Raw genomic sequence first — 14,817 nt, forward strand, 5'->3', positions numbered from 1 at the left:
GGTGGCTCAGTTGAGTTAAGCCTCTGCCTTCAGCTCAGGTCATGATCTCAGGGTCTTGGGATGGAGCCCCACATCAGGCTCTCTGCTGAGCAGGGAGCCTGCTTCCCGCCCCATCCCCCACCTGCCTGCCTCTCTGCCTACTTGTGATATCTGTCTGTTAAATAAATAAATAAAAATCTTAAAAAAAAAAAAAAACCTGGGGCACCAAATCTCCAATGGGCTTCCCTGGGCAGAAATGCTGCACACACATCACTACATTTTTTGCTGCTAAGAAACACAGAAGGGAGAGAGCACTGGAAGTCTGTGCATGGAGTTGTCCAGATTCTGTGTCTTTTTCTCTTGCTGATCCTGCCATTTCTCCTTCTGTTATAATAAACCTTAGCTGTGAAGACAACTACAGGTTAAATCTTATGAGTCCTAGCAAACCACTGAATACAATCTTGGCAATCCCCAAATCACAGTGCACTTGACATCTGAACAACATTGATTTGAACTGCATGGGTCCACTTACGCAGATTTTTTTTTTTTTTTTTTTTGGGTAAATGCAGTACAGTATTGTAAATGTATTTTTTCCTTATAATTTTCTTTTTTTTTTTTTTTAGATTTTATTTATTTATCAGACAGAGATCACAAGTAGGCAGAGAGGCAGGCAGAGAGAGAGGAGGAAGCAGGCTCCCTGTGGAGCAGAAAGCCTTATGTGGGTCTCAATCCCAGGCCTCCGGGATCATGACCCGAGCTGAAGGCAGAGGCTTTAACCCACTGAGCCACCCAGGCTTTAAGGCAGAGGCTTTAATCCACTGAGCCACCCAGGCAGCCACCCTTATAATTTTCTTAATAACATTTTCTTCCTCTAGCTTACTTTATTATAAGAATACAGGATATAGGGACGCCTGGGTGGCTCAGTTGGTTGGACGACTGCCTTCGGCTCAGGTCATTATCCCGGAATCCCGGGATCGAGTCCCACATCAGGCTCCCAGCTCCATGGGGAGTCTGCTTCTCCCTCTGACCTTCTCCTAGCTCATGCTCTCTCTCATTGTCTCTCTCTCAAATAAATAAATAAAATCTTTAAAAAAAAAAAAATACAGGATATAATATACATGACATACAAAATATGTGCTGGTCAACTGTTCATGTCATAGGCAAGGCTTCAAGTCGATAATACACTATTAGCAGTTAAGTTTCTGGGGAGTTAAAAGTTACACCTGGATTTCTGATTGTACAAGGGGGTCAGCGCCCCAACACCACACTGTTCAAGGATCAAACGTCTATTCAGAACTACCTCATATACTTATCTCTTCACGTTTGTGCTCCTACTGCCTTTGGTTGTACTTTCCTAGAAGTGATCTGCTGAATTAAGTGGGATATGGAATTTTCAATCTTTTTTTTTCCTAAAGATTTTATTTATTTATTTGAGAGAGAGAGATCACAAGTAGGTAGAGAGGCAGGTTGAGAGAGGGGGTAAGCAGACTCCCCACTGAGCAGAGAGCCTGATGCAGCACTCGATCCCAGGACTCTGAGATCATGACCTGAGCTGAAAGCAGAGGCTTAACCCACTAAGCCAGCCAGGCACCCCTGGAATTTTCAATCTTAATACAGATTACCAAAATTCTCTACAGGAAGATTATAAAAGTTATATCTTCATGTCAATGCACAACCACCTTTACCCCCACAACCTTGCTGGCCACAAGTATTAATCTTTTTTATCTTTGTCCAACAGTTAAAAAAAAAAAAATCTTTATCACTATAAGGTGCATCTCTTTGAATTTCTTTTTTTTTTTTTTTTAAGATTTTATTTATTTATTTGAGAGAGAGACAGTGAGAGAGAGCATGAGCTAGGAGAAGGTCAGAGGGAGAAGCAGACTCCCCATGGAGCTGGGAGCCCGATGTGGGACTCGATCCCGGGACTCCGGGATCATGACCTGAGCCGAAGGCAGTCGTCCAACCAACTGAGCCACCCAGGCGTCCCTCTCTTTGAATTTCTTAAGTCCAATTTGTTTTTTAGTTATCTTCTTCTTACTGGTTTATTAAAAGTTCTCCCTTTGGGGCACCTGGATGGCTCAGTGGGTTAAAGCCTCTGCCTTCAGCTCAGGTCATGATCTCAGGGTCTTGGGATCGAGCCCCGCATGGGGGGTCTCTGCTCCGTGGGGAGCCTGCTTCCCCACCTACTTATGATCTCTGTCAAAAAAATAAAATCTTTAAAAAAAAAAGTTCTTCATGTGAAAGGTATTAATGTATACGAAGAAAATTACCAATCTACCATATACCTTTAGAACTTAACAAATTTACTTCTATATAGAAGGCTAATATTTACAGAGACCAAATCCTTTGTATTTCCAGGTTTGATGTAATGCTAAGAAAGGCTTTCCCTAACCATTTAAAAACATTTTCTAGGGGCACCTGGATGACATGGTCAATTAAATGTCTGACTCTTGATTTCAGCTCAGGTCATGATCTTGAAATTGAGCCCCACATCAGGCTCTGCACTGGGTGTGAAGCCTGCTCAGGATTCACTCCCTCCCTTTCCCTCTGCTCCCCCTGCCCCCATTCTCTCAAACAAAACAAAACAAAACAAAAAAATTTTTTTTAATTTTCTTGTAGAACTCCTAAGGAGTTCTTTAATCCATCTGGAATCTCTTTTCATGTATGCTATGAAGGAAAATCTAATTTTTAGATTAGCCAGCAATCCAACATAGGAGTGAGATTCATTTTCTTCATTTGGCTTACCTATGCCTTCTATTCCTACAACAACCATGTTATTATTTGTATAAAAAAGAGATTTTTTTTTTTAACTCTTAGATTCATCCCAATTCTTCAAAAATAAATACTTGGGGTTTAATTCCAGTTACCTGTCTTTTGGATCCCAGCTGAAGAAAACATTTAAGTCTCTGTTGTCTCTCAAGGCTTCCCATGGAATGTCATCTTCTTCTGGCTGAAGATTCATTGATTTTATACTTTCTGCTAAACTGGTTGATCTGTGATATAGAAAATTTATGTATTATTTCAATAGTAAAACAGCCATGAAAACATATTAGCCACAACTTTGTCTTACTAGAAAGAAAGGAAAAGAAAGAGGAAGAAGGATTTATTATTAAGAAGCAAAGGTTCAAAAATTAAAAAAAAAAAAAAAAAGAAGAAGAAAAGGTTCACAGAAGATGACACAGAACCAAGCCCATATCACGCTGGCCTGCTACACAGCAAGAGAAAGCATCTGGAAGCTCAACTAAAATAAAGTGGGTCAACATTAATTCCTGAAACCCCATGTTTAAGTGGGGAAGGGAAAGCCTTTAAACAACACATGGACTGGGGTGATGACCACAGCCTGTCTGGTTTGTGCACGAGACACGCGATGGTGCTGGCTATGCGCTCATTCTCCATGAAATGCACTGGGTCATTTCCCCTTTCTTCTCTGCTCCCACCAACTTCCATTCTCTCTCTCTCTCTTTCCCCATTTGTCCTTAGCCTAGACCTGCTATTATTACCCAGGAGCCCATTAACGGCTCTCAGGATCTGACCTAATCCCTGAGTTTCTTTTTAGCTCTTGTGCAATACTTACATATTTGCTTCAAGTAGAAGGTCTAACAACATCCGTTCAGTACGGACTTGTGCAAAATGAAGAGAATTATTCAGCCTGTTCCTAAAAGCGATAAATTCTGGGATCTTCTCAAATGCACCATATTTGTAAGCTTGAATAATATATTCTGAGGTCTGGGAAGGAAAGACATCACCTCCGTATAAATATTTCACAGATCAGGCAAAGAAGACAAAACTTGCCAGGCAAAACAAAACCAAACTATACTCAAACTAAAATTAAGATGTAAACTCTAATCTTTAAAGGTCACAAGTAAAATATCAGCTTTATAAAACATTATTTTTCTTCTTTCCTATACCAGTTATATGTGTTCTTCACTACTACTACTACCACTACTACTACTACCACCACCACCACCACCCAGCTGCTGCTATCCACAGAGACTTTCTCTTAGCAGTTATGTCTTTTAATTTGGTAGGACTGGAGGTTTTGTGATACCATGTCAGTCAAAAATTTCGTTTAGTGCCATTATGGAAGGGATGTTACTCCATGTTTTTCTGCATCTAAGACAAACTGCATTTTATACAAAGGTTCCAAAAACACCAGAATAATATAACCACCCCACTACCAACCCAAATAAAAAATCACCCTCTTCCAGAAAAAAAAACAGTCTGCTCCTTGGTTTTGTTTACTTCTGAGTACTATGTATCACAAACATAGAACATATGTGCATTATACCAAGACAGAAGACAACAAACAAAAGACCCATAAGAATTCATCAGAATCCACTCTGAGGACAGAAAGACTACAAGAACCAGTTTTCTTGTCCATCCAAACTACGTAAGACCTATGCTGGAAAATTCCATGAACAAGTAAGTGAAGGGAACACTCACCATATGCACTTTAATTTTAGAGTAATACATATGTACAGATGTAATGTTGTGAACAAAGACAAGAAAAAGAATTCTCAACAGAAATTCTGGCACAATAGAAGAAAATCTCAGGGAAGAACATTTCAGGGGTGTGGGCCTATACCATCAGGATCAGAAGTCAGAAGGGTACCCTTTTGGGCCAAGGAACGTTAAGCTCAAAGCGGATGTCTGCCCCAAAGATCCTTTCCAGAAAAGCCAGTCTTTTTACACCTTAGTCAGCTCTGCCCCCATCTCCATTATGACTAAATAATTTGCCCAGTAGGAAAATATGCCGATAGTCAACAACATACCCTCTGATACACAGCCTCGCAGGGTTCATTTCAGGCCGCGGGATTGCGCCACGGGCGCTAATTCAACTGCATTCGATGCGGCTTTTAAACCCCATGGGACACCTCGGCGAGCTGTTTGCCTGCAGTATCTGGAGAAATTAAAGACGGACGGACACAAGAAAATTAAAAAGATTACTTGTGATCCTGCAGGTGTAAAGAAGGACTATCCGAAAAAGCTCAAGTGTACCTTCTAGCCTGATTAAAGGACAGTGATATGCCCCATCAAGAAGAGGCCAGGATACTCTAAACACACAGGCCTATCCTATGGCCTCTTGGCTTGGAAAAAGCAAGGTTTACTATCAGCTCTTGCGGCAGGAACTTACAGCTTGAAAAAACCAGCTGCTTAGGAACATAATGATCCAGCAATTAATCAGGATGAAAACAGGACTTCTGGGGATTTCAATCACATTTACCAATTACAGCTCCAAAACACGCTGATTAAAGAAAAGAACCCAGCTTTACAAAGTAGACAGACAGTCTTAATTTCTGAGTGGTCCATGGAATATCACTTTTGAAAAAGAGGCAATGGCTTTTAAAAAAGAAAAATAAGGGGCAACAGACAGGGAATGCAGTCCTTTAACAAACTGAGAAGGTAACTGCAGCTCTCTGGCTTCTGTTTTTAAGATCATCCTCCTTTAATGCTGCAGCAAAGCATCACTGCAGAGCTAGAAAAGGGCCTGTGCATCCACAATTTGAAGAGACAACCCCTACTGGAACTGCAGGCAAAACTGGAAGCCACAGGCACTTTAAAACTTTTGAATATCAGAGAATGTTGTCCGTACCTATTTCTACTCATTTATGCACCATGAGGCTAGTTATATCCCATATGGATTTCTGAAATGAACCCTGGTCACTGTAAGAATTAACAAAACAGATGGACATCAACCCTGAATGATCATCTTCATGAATACCCAAAACAGACTTTTAACGGGAAATTATTTTTGAAGTACAAACACAGAAGTAACTTTTAGAGATAAGAACATCTGTCTCTAAGTCTCACATTGTAAAAATCTATTCCAAAGTAAGATGACAATGATGACCTTTCCAAAAAGAAAATCCCTGTGTAGACCTTCCAAATATAAATTTCAATCCCATAGCACAGAGCCTTACAAAGCAGAACACTGGATTTTCCAGTTAAGGAGCAAAAGTGTTCTTTCGAAGATCAAGTTAGGAATGGAAATACATCAGTCAATCAAGAAAGAACCATCTGGGGATCTCAAAAACTACCAAGAATAAAAGATGTAGAACACAGGGCTTTAGCCTTCCAAAGATCTAATACTATCAGAAGGGTTAACCCATACAAGACAACACTAAACTCGTGCTCTTTCTTATCCTCAAATTCCTATAGGAAACAGTCAATGCCACAGTGCCCAGTTCCCTATTTTCGGACTCAAGCTAGGCATGAAGGTTTAAGGTGCATTTTCCTTGCTCTACTGGTTTTTGCTTTTGCCTCTAGGACCCCCCAAAGATTATCTACTTTAGTAAGTTTAAATAAGCTCTCTCGTAGTAATAAAAATAAATTTCAAGCAGAGAGTCCTATTCCCAGATCAATAAAATGATCAGGTCCAGCATCACATACATTCAGATTAATTAGTCACTTCTGCCTCACATAACCATCAGCAAAACTTCAGAGACAAAAAAAGGCACTGAGAACAACATACCCTCTCAAATCATTCCTGAAGATCTCCTTTCTCTATAACAGTAACTTGAGTTGTTTTGTTTTGGGGTAGGTGTGTTTTGTTTTCAAAACAACTCTTTAGACACAGTAACTGGTGGGAGGAAGGGAGGAAGCAAAGCTTAATTTTCAATAGCATATGAAATGTGCCTTATTGACCAAATCGGGAACAATATGGTGCTTCTAGAATGCTGGATGATTAAAAACTGGAATAAAACCAGCCACCAGGCATGGATTAATCCATTATTTACCCCAACTTCTGCCTCAGAGCTATCAGAGGAACAAAACTTTAAAAAGGAGTCATCAGTAAATACTTCTTTAACCTCTTTCTTAGAAATACAGAAGTGACAGCCAGAATAATGAGATTTGAGAAACACTTCTGATTTTTTCCCTTGACTTATTAAAACTTCTTAAGAACAGAGGAGGGCAAGCACAGATACCTGAACACAGAGTACAAACACACAGACTTATAACTCAACTGCCTACTTGTGCTAAGATATTTTAGAAATCCAAGGTCCTAGAGATGCCCTCGGATCTCTAAGCCAGGCCAGCACCTTCCAGGCAGCATGTTCAAACACTGATGCCTACTTCCCTCTCTCCCTGATCAGGAGCTGTGGCACAAAATAAGGTGTGAACAGAGATCCCAAACACTGGAAAGTGCCATGGGGGAAGGGGAATAGGGCTTAAAAGCCAACTGATGCACAGCTTACTATCCCTTGCTACATCAGCCCTCTAGGCCTTGCCATAAGGCTTACCAGGACAGAATTACTGCAAGCTGACAACAATAAACCTGTATTCCATTGTTCAGAAATGCTTCCGCTCTGCCTTCTGTTTAATACAAGGCTAAAAAATTCGATGGAAGATAGATTAACCACAGCTGTTACAGTTACAAAAGAACCACCCCAAAACCAGCTACGTTGCCAAGTTCCTTAGTTGCTGCTGGACCATGAAAATAAAAAACTATGGGCAGATATCTGGCATAACCGAATTCCAAGCAATGAGTTTTAGAAGCACAAGAGAACAAAGCAGGCAATGACCATCCTAGAGACTTGCCTTCTTTTCACCTGTGTTCACCTCTAGTCAGTCAACCAACTGTGTTCAAGGTGGATTTACACAGTTGGTTGACTGACTAGAGACTATTCAAAACTTCTGCTTAACTGACAAGTGGAGACCAAGTCTGCTTGCAGTGAAAAATATGGTGCAAATCCCATCCTTTCGTTATGGCACATAGCTCTACCTTATTTACTGCTACTTTAAAAAACACATTATTGACACAAGTTTCTTGAAATGTCCTTCAACTGGACAATTTTATAATTCTAAGAAAATACGAGTGCACTGGCTGTTGGCAAAGAGCATGGTAGTATAAACTTCGGAAATAAAGGTAACAGAGCAGCTGCTGTTACAGAATCTTCTACGGCATCCCAGGCTATAAACACATATGGGTTACCTCTTATACCCTTAGAAAAAGTCCCTTAGAACTAAGAGGAATACCACTTACTACTCTAATAGTGTTTTAACTATACCTCTGCATGGATTCTATTAAACACACCCACTCTAGCAACCACAAAAACTCTTAACCTCCACCTAACAGACGTGTCCAGTAAGCTATGGCCTAAGGCACTTGCAAGTACGCATGGTGCATTCACGTGCACGCGTGCCACACGAGGGAAGGTATTCTCTGACTCGCGTGCATTCAGCAGGCAAGAACATATTTTTTAAAAATATTTTTCACTTACATCTTTCTGGTTGGAGTGGAAAAACCTGAGTGCGAAGTTACAGGATTGGGATGCAGCAGCGTACTGACCTAGGGATTCGGCATATCGGGTCAAAAGATAGCTAGGTCAGAAGGAAAGAAAGAAAAAAAAATATGTTATACTTACCACCTCCAGTACCAACTACACTTCAAATTATTATAGCAGATAAATAGGCACACAGGGAAGTTAAAATAGCCTGTCACAGAAATCATCTCATTCACAGGATCAATTTTTTTTTTAAAGAGCAAAGTTAATTCAGTTTTGTGGGAGACCTAAAGCTCTATGCCATGCTTTCTTACGCTCATATGATTAATGGACCAGAAGGGGATAAAGAAAATACCCTTGACTCATCATAAAGAACAGTCAAAACACAAATTCAAAGGATCTCTAAGGTCAACAAATAAAGAACATGTATTAATCTCAACTGCAAAGCAGAAATAAAGACTTCACGATAATGTGTTCCAAGTATATAGCGTTTGCTACCTCTGGGGGAAACTCTTACCTTTTCAAAACTGTGCAAATTTAAAAATTACCATCAAATGCTGGAAGATATAAAAATCTTTCCGCTTTGCAATGGGTCATCATGGTCATCTAAAAAGCTTAATAACAGAAACTGCAAAGCTTGAGCTCCGTGTGTAAGGACCCCACCCTGAGGTAGCTGGCTGCTCAGTATTCAGAGTATATACTACCAACCCAATGGTGTCATGCTGGATATGCTTAGCATCAAGGCTGGAGTAGAGATCCACCACTGGTTCAAACGCCCCCAGCACACAGTAGATTCGAACAAGCAGCAACTTGAATTGAGCATTGGAAGGGCTGTGGGTTAATCCCTCTTCCAGCAAAGTCAGGGCCTGCCACACAGCAGTCTCGTCACCTAGAACCAAAACGTAACAGTATTATCCATAGTTCTTAGCAGCAGATGGAGATTTCTCATCAACAAAAGACAAAAACTTACTGGTATTAGCACCTCCCTTAACTATTTGAAGAATGAGTTTAGGTGTCAAAGAACAAATTTTAGATACACACCTGTAAGCAAAACAGGCAATTTCCCAGAATAGACAGTTTCTCAATAGTTACCTCAGTTCTTAAACATGCATCTGCAAAAGTGATGCAGACTTTAAGTTGTGAGGTTTAGGAAGGAAGTTACAGAACCTCTGAGAATCCTAGATTCTGAAGAGATGGACCTTGAAGGAGAATTTGAGTCCACCAACCTTCCCAATACAGGATTTTCTTTACCAGACCCCAGGAAGATATTCTCTCTAGGCAACATTTTTCTTCCATATGTAACTCTACTATTCAGATGTCAAATAATATTTCAAAAAAGCTGTTCACTAATAATCAAATTAATACAACACACTTATTTTTGGCCTACCAAAATTCAAAAGGTTACATACATCAATAGTCTTAAAGATTAAGTAAGCTTCTCTTTCATGAACCTAAAGAAATAATATGAAATGGAGATAAAGATTTATATACAAAAACATTCATTGTACTAATGAGGGAATGATTAAGAAAATTATAATAAGGCCCACATTATGCAACCATTTGATATTAATGAGTTTTTAGTAATGAGGGAAAATACTTATACAGTAACAGTTCAGTATAACACACAGAATTCAAATTAGCATGAAGAAGTGATCTTTAGTCTATAAGACAAGCACAGAAAAAAAGAGAAGGAAATAGGCCAGCTTTTAGAATGTGTTTTGGAAGCTGGAAAAGTTAAGATTAAAATAAACTGTTTCCCAACACTTTTATAAGTTATTTTTATAGTCAGAGAAAACTTAAACTAAAACTTAAAACACTTAAAAGTAAAAGCTCTATGCCTTGAGCTTTTCGAATTATATGCTGCAGGCTTTTTTCTACAAGAAATGCGATATAATCAAAAATTGGGGTTTTAGATAAATATCCATAATCCTACCCAAACTATGCATACCTATAATCTATGCAAACTACCATTATGACTTTAATGTATTGCCTTTGAATCAGAATTACTTTTACACAGTAGCAGTCACGACATCATCTAATTTTGTGTTCTGCTCTTTGAAGTGTTTTCCCATGTTGCTACCTAGTCTTCACAATTGTAATTTTAGGGGCGCCTGGGTGGCTCAGTGGATTAAAGCCTCTGCCTTCGGCTCGGGTCGTGATCTCGGGGTCCTGGGATCGAGCCCCACATCGGGCTTTCTGCTCAGCGGGGAGCCTGCTTCCCCCTCTCTCTCTGCCTGCCTCTCTGCCTACTTGTGATCTCTCTCTCTCTGTTAAAATAAAGAAATAAAAATCTAAAAAAAAAAAAAAAACAATTGTAATTTTATTGAATTCAACACTTACTGACTTAAAACTCTAGAGCAACACTAGATATAGGACCGGAGGATAAAGGTCACGGGTGGTTCCTGGCCTCAAGGGGCTCAGAGGTGAGTAAAGAGCTGGACAATTAAAGGGAATAAATAATTCTAAGAAGTCCTAGTTACTCAGGGTGCCTGGGTGGCTCAATCAGTTAGGCGACCAACTCCTGGCTTCAGCTTGGGTGCTGGGATTGAGCCCCTGGCAGGTTCTGTGCTCAGCAGGAGTTGCCTTGAGTACTCCCTCCCTCTGCCCCTCCCCCAACTGGTGTGCACACTTGCTCTCCCTCACTCTCTCTCTAAAGTAAATAAATCAATCTTAAAAAAAGAAAAGAAAAGAATGGGGTGCCTGGGTGGTTCAGTCAGTTAAGGGTCTGCCTTTGGCTTGGGTCATGATCTCAGGGTCCTGGGATAGAGCCCTGTGTTAGGCTCCCTGCTCTGAGAGGAGTATGCTTCTCCCTCAGCTCATGCTCTTCCTCTCAAGTAAACAAAAATCTTAAAAAAGAAAAAAATCCTAGTTACTCAAAGATAACCTGTATTGAAAAAAAGATCTCCTTAAAATGGAAACAAAATTTCAAAATAAACATTAAAAAAGTATAATTTATATTTTTTTCTCAACTATTAAACCATTACAAGGATATTTATTATTTTATTTTGTAAAATTTAGGCTATAACTACAACTCTATGCAAATTCTTCACCAAATCAAAAGAGCATCAAGCAAAAAAAAGAAAAGAGCACAAAAGACTGATTAGGCTTTTTGGAAAAATGTTTTCTAACTAAATGTTGTAATATAACAAAATGATATAAGTTCTAGAGCTATATTAATGTATAGTATGGACTACAGTTAATGATACTGTTCTGTATACTCAAAAGCTGCTAGGGGAGTAGATCTTAATATTTCTAATCATAAGAAAAAAAACTAACTGTGGGGTGACAGATGTTAACTAAACTTATGGTGGTAATCATTTCATGATATACATATATCAAATCATTATGTTATACATCTTAAGCTATACAATCTTAAGCTAATACAATGTAATATATCAATCACATTTCTTCAATAAAACTGGAGGGAAAAAAGATATCCTTAACTCCCCATTTTACTTTTGCAGAATCATAAACAAATGACTTTTGGCAAAATATCTGAGAGCATCATCAACTTCTTAAAGTGCTCTTCTTAGGGCACCTGGGTGGCTCAATCGTTAAGTGTCTGCCTTCTTCGGCTCAGGTCATGATCCCAGGGTCCTGGGATCGAGCCCCGCATCAGATTGCCTGTTCAGCTGGAAGCCTGCTTCGCCCTCTCCCACTCCCCCTGCCTGTGCTCCCTCTCAATCTGTGTCTCTCTCTGTCAAATAAATAAGTAAAATCTTAGAAAAAATTTTAAAATGCTCTTCTTCGTCTTTCACATTCAAATCAGAGTCTTCCAACATTCATACCGAATTTCTACAGATTTCTAGTATCTGTCAGATCCACCCTGGACAGTGACTATGCCTCCAATTAGAGCACCGCAACCTCCCTTTCACTGACTGCAAGAAACCTGCATCTTTATAATATTGGCAATTTCTCAATGTATCTGCACTGTACTGTATGATTATGGAAAATCTGCTTAACTTCTTTCTCTGCCCTGTCTTTCCTTCTCTATAAAACTGCACCAATCTTAACTATATTATGAGGTTTAAATTACCTAATTCATGTAAAGCACTTTCAAGGGCCTGCAGATCAACAAATGTTAGCTGCTATTGCTATACTGGGCATGTTGCTAAAAAAAAACAAGGGATTAGCAAAGCCATATAGTCACTTAGGAGCAAGAACGGATGCTAGAGTAAGTGGGGAAGGGTATCTGATAGGGATCAAGGGGTCAGTTCATTCATGGATGTTTTACAGCTCTATGCAAACTCACGATTCTGGGGCTCAGATGACAAAGACTCTGATAAAAAGGATTTCAGCCCCATCTCCAGTACAATACAGTATAACAAGTACTAGCACAGGGATACACACAACGTTCAGAAGGGGCATAAACTCTTTAGTGGGTGGGGGGGTGGGGGGAGTGTGAAATCAAGACAGGCTCGTCAGAGGTAAAAGTTAGATGAAGGAAGGAAGGAAGTTATTTCAAAGAGAGGCACATGACGTTCACTAATACTAGCAAAAAAACCAGCAGATTTAGGCTATCAGTACCTAAGAATTTAGAGATATAAGCAGAGGCTAGGTCATACAGAGCACTGTAAACTATCCTAAAGAGGCTGACCTTTACCCTCAGGAAAACCTCTGAAGGGTTTTCAGCCCAAGGGTGATGGTATGAAAATCAAATGCTCCATGAAACGACCCCCAAGGGCAGGGCTTGTGTCCACCACACACAGTACTGTCTCCCCAGCCCTTTGTTTCTTGTGCAATTTATTCTCATGAATAATATGCAATAAGTACCTAAATTTTTTTTTCCCAAAAAACTGCTAATAAAAGAAAATGTCAGGAGTGAGACCTAAAGGGAATCTCAGTATCATTTGCTGAATCATCCTTTTCTTGCTCAAGGATATATGCTTCCTTCAGCATATATTGTATTTCTGTCCTTAACAGGTTAATTAGAATTACATTCCCAAAAGAGTACATTCTCCTCAACACTTTTTTAAGTGAATAAAAAGGGCTATTCCATTTCATGGACCTATACATCTCTCTCTGAATCAGTTTCTCTTATTTTAATTGTGGCAACTTTGTAATAGGTAGTTCAATCATTATTCACTTTTCAGAAATGTTTAAAAACATAACAGTAAACAAGAAATATCATGTGTTGACAAGGATGTGGAGAGAAAGGATCCCTCATGCACTGCTGGTGGGAATGTAAATTGGTGCAGCCATTGTGGAAAACAGTATGGAGGTTCCTCAAAAAAAATTAAAACCAGAAATATCGTATGATTCAGTAATTCCACTACTGGGTATTTACCAAAAGAAAATGAAAATACTAACTTAAAAAAGATATACATACGCAGCATTATTTACAATAGCCATGATACGGAAGCAAACCAAGTGTCCATCAATAGACGAATGGATAAAGATGTGGTGTGTACACACATGTGTATACACATACACACATACATACACACATGAATATTATTCAGCCATAAAAAAGAATATTTTGCCATTTGCAACATGGATGGACCTAGTGGGTATTATGCTAGTGAAATAAGCTAGACAGAGAAAAACAAATACCATATGATTTCACTTATATGTAATCTAAGAAATAAAATGAACAAACAAAAAAGGAGACACAGACCTATAAATATAGAACTGATGGTTGTCAGGAGGAACGGAGGGTGAGGAAAAGAGGAGTGGGAGGTATAAGCTTCCAGTCACGGAATGAGTAAGTCACAGGGATGAAAGGCACAGCGTAGGAAATACAGTCACTGGTACTGCGACGGTGGTACACGGCAACAGGTGCTGGCTACATTTGTGGTGAGCAGGGCATGATGTGCAGAACTGCCAAATCACTATGCTGGACACTTGAAATTAATGTAATGTGTATCAACTATAATTTAATAAAATTTAAAAAATAAAAACAGAACAGATGTGCACTGATTTAAGATTATCTGGATTAGAGAGAGGGGGATTATCTGGAGATGGGTTCTTCTAGAAGCACCCTGGAGAAGGGCAAGGAGGAAAAACCTAAAAGCATAAATCAAATTCTTGGATTATATAATTAGTCTCAGGATTTATAATCAATAAAAGCAAAGCATAAAGTCAAACTGAAATCACTCTTCCTTACCTGTTTCTCTCCATATATCAATAAGCACATGGACAGCAAGGAGACAGTAATAGTCTGAAAACTGCAATTCGGTTTTCAAACAGGATTTCCCTGTAGGGAAAAAATCCCATATTTGTATTTTAACATTTGTTCAACTATCACTGCCCCAAAGAAGTTTTTTAAAGCAGGAAAATGACAGGAGGGAGAAGATAAAAAAAGAGGAAATGAAAGTAGTAAGAGGCATATAAATACCAGAAGAAAAATGTAAGCCATGAATCAAAGGATTCAAAAGAAGGTAAGGCCACACTCAACTGGAGCAGAAGGAAGAGTTCTAGAACAAAGGTGGTATCTGCAATGGCCCCAAAGGGAGAGCAGCAAGATTTGGAAGGAGGTTTCAGGTAAAGAGAAGAACAGAAGCCAAGGGCCATGTACAACTAAAGTAATGGTACACTCATTACTTCACCTAATGATTCAGATTACAGTTAGAGAAACACTGACATCATCTGGTCACATAATTTATACTTTATC

The 14,817-nt window shown here is 39.3% G+C and overlaps 1 protein-coding gene across 1 annotated transcript in view; it reads right to left on the reverse strand.

Moving 5' to 3' along the window:
• NAA25 (N-alpha-acetyltransferase 25, NatB auxiliary subunit) overlaps positions 1-14,817 on the reverse strand; it is a 69,874-nt gene that overhangs the window by 19,710 nt on the left and 35,347 nt on the right. Inside the window, exons 13-17 of the mRNA XM_047698335.1 lie at positions 14,311-14,400; positions 8,913-9,093; positions 8,202-8,301; positions 3,554-3,705; positions 2,847-2,972 (exon numbers count right to left, since the gene is read on the reverse strand). Of these exons, the coding sequence (XP_047554291.1) occupies positions 2,847-2,972; positions 3,554-3,705; positions 8,202-8,301; positions 8,913-9,093; positions 14,311-14,400 (649 nt within the window). The remainder of the gene's footprint in view (positions 1-2,846; positions 2,973-3,553; positions 3,706-8,201; positions 8,302-8,912; positions 9,094-14,310; positions 14,401-14,817) is intronic.

Source organism: Lutra lutra, chromosome 12 (genome assembly GCF_902655055.1).
Source record: "Lutra lutra chromosome 12, mLutLut1.2, whole genome shotgun sequence".
In the NCBI taxonomy this organism is placed as follows: Eukaryota; Metazoa; Chordata; class Mammalia; order Carnivora; family Mustelidae; genus Lutra; species Lutra lutra.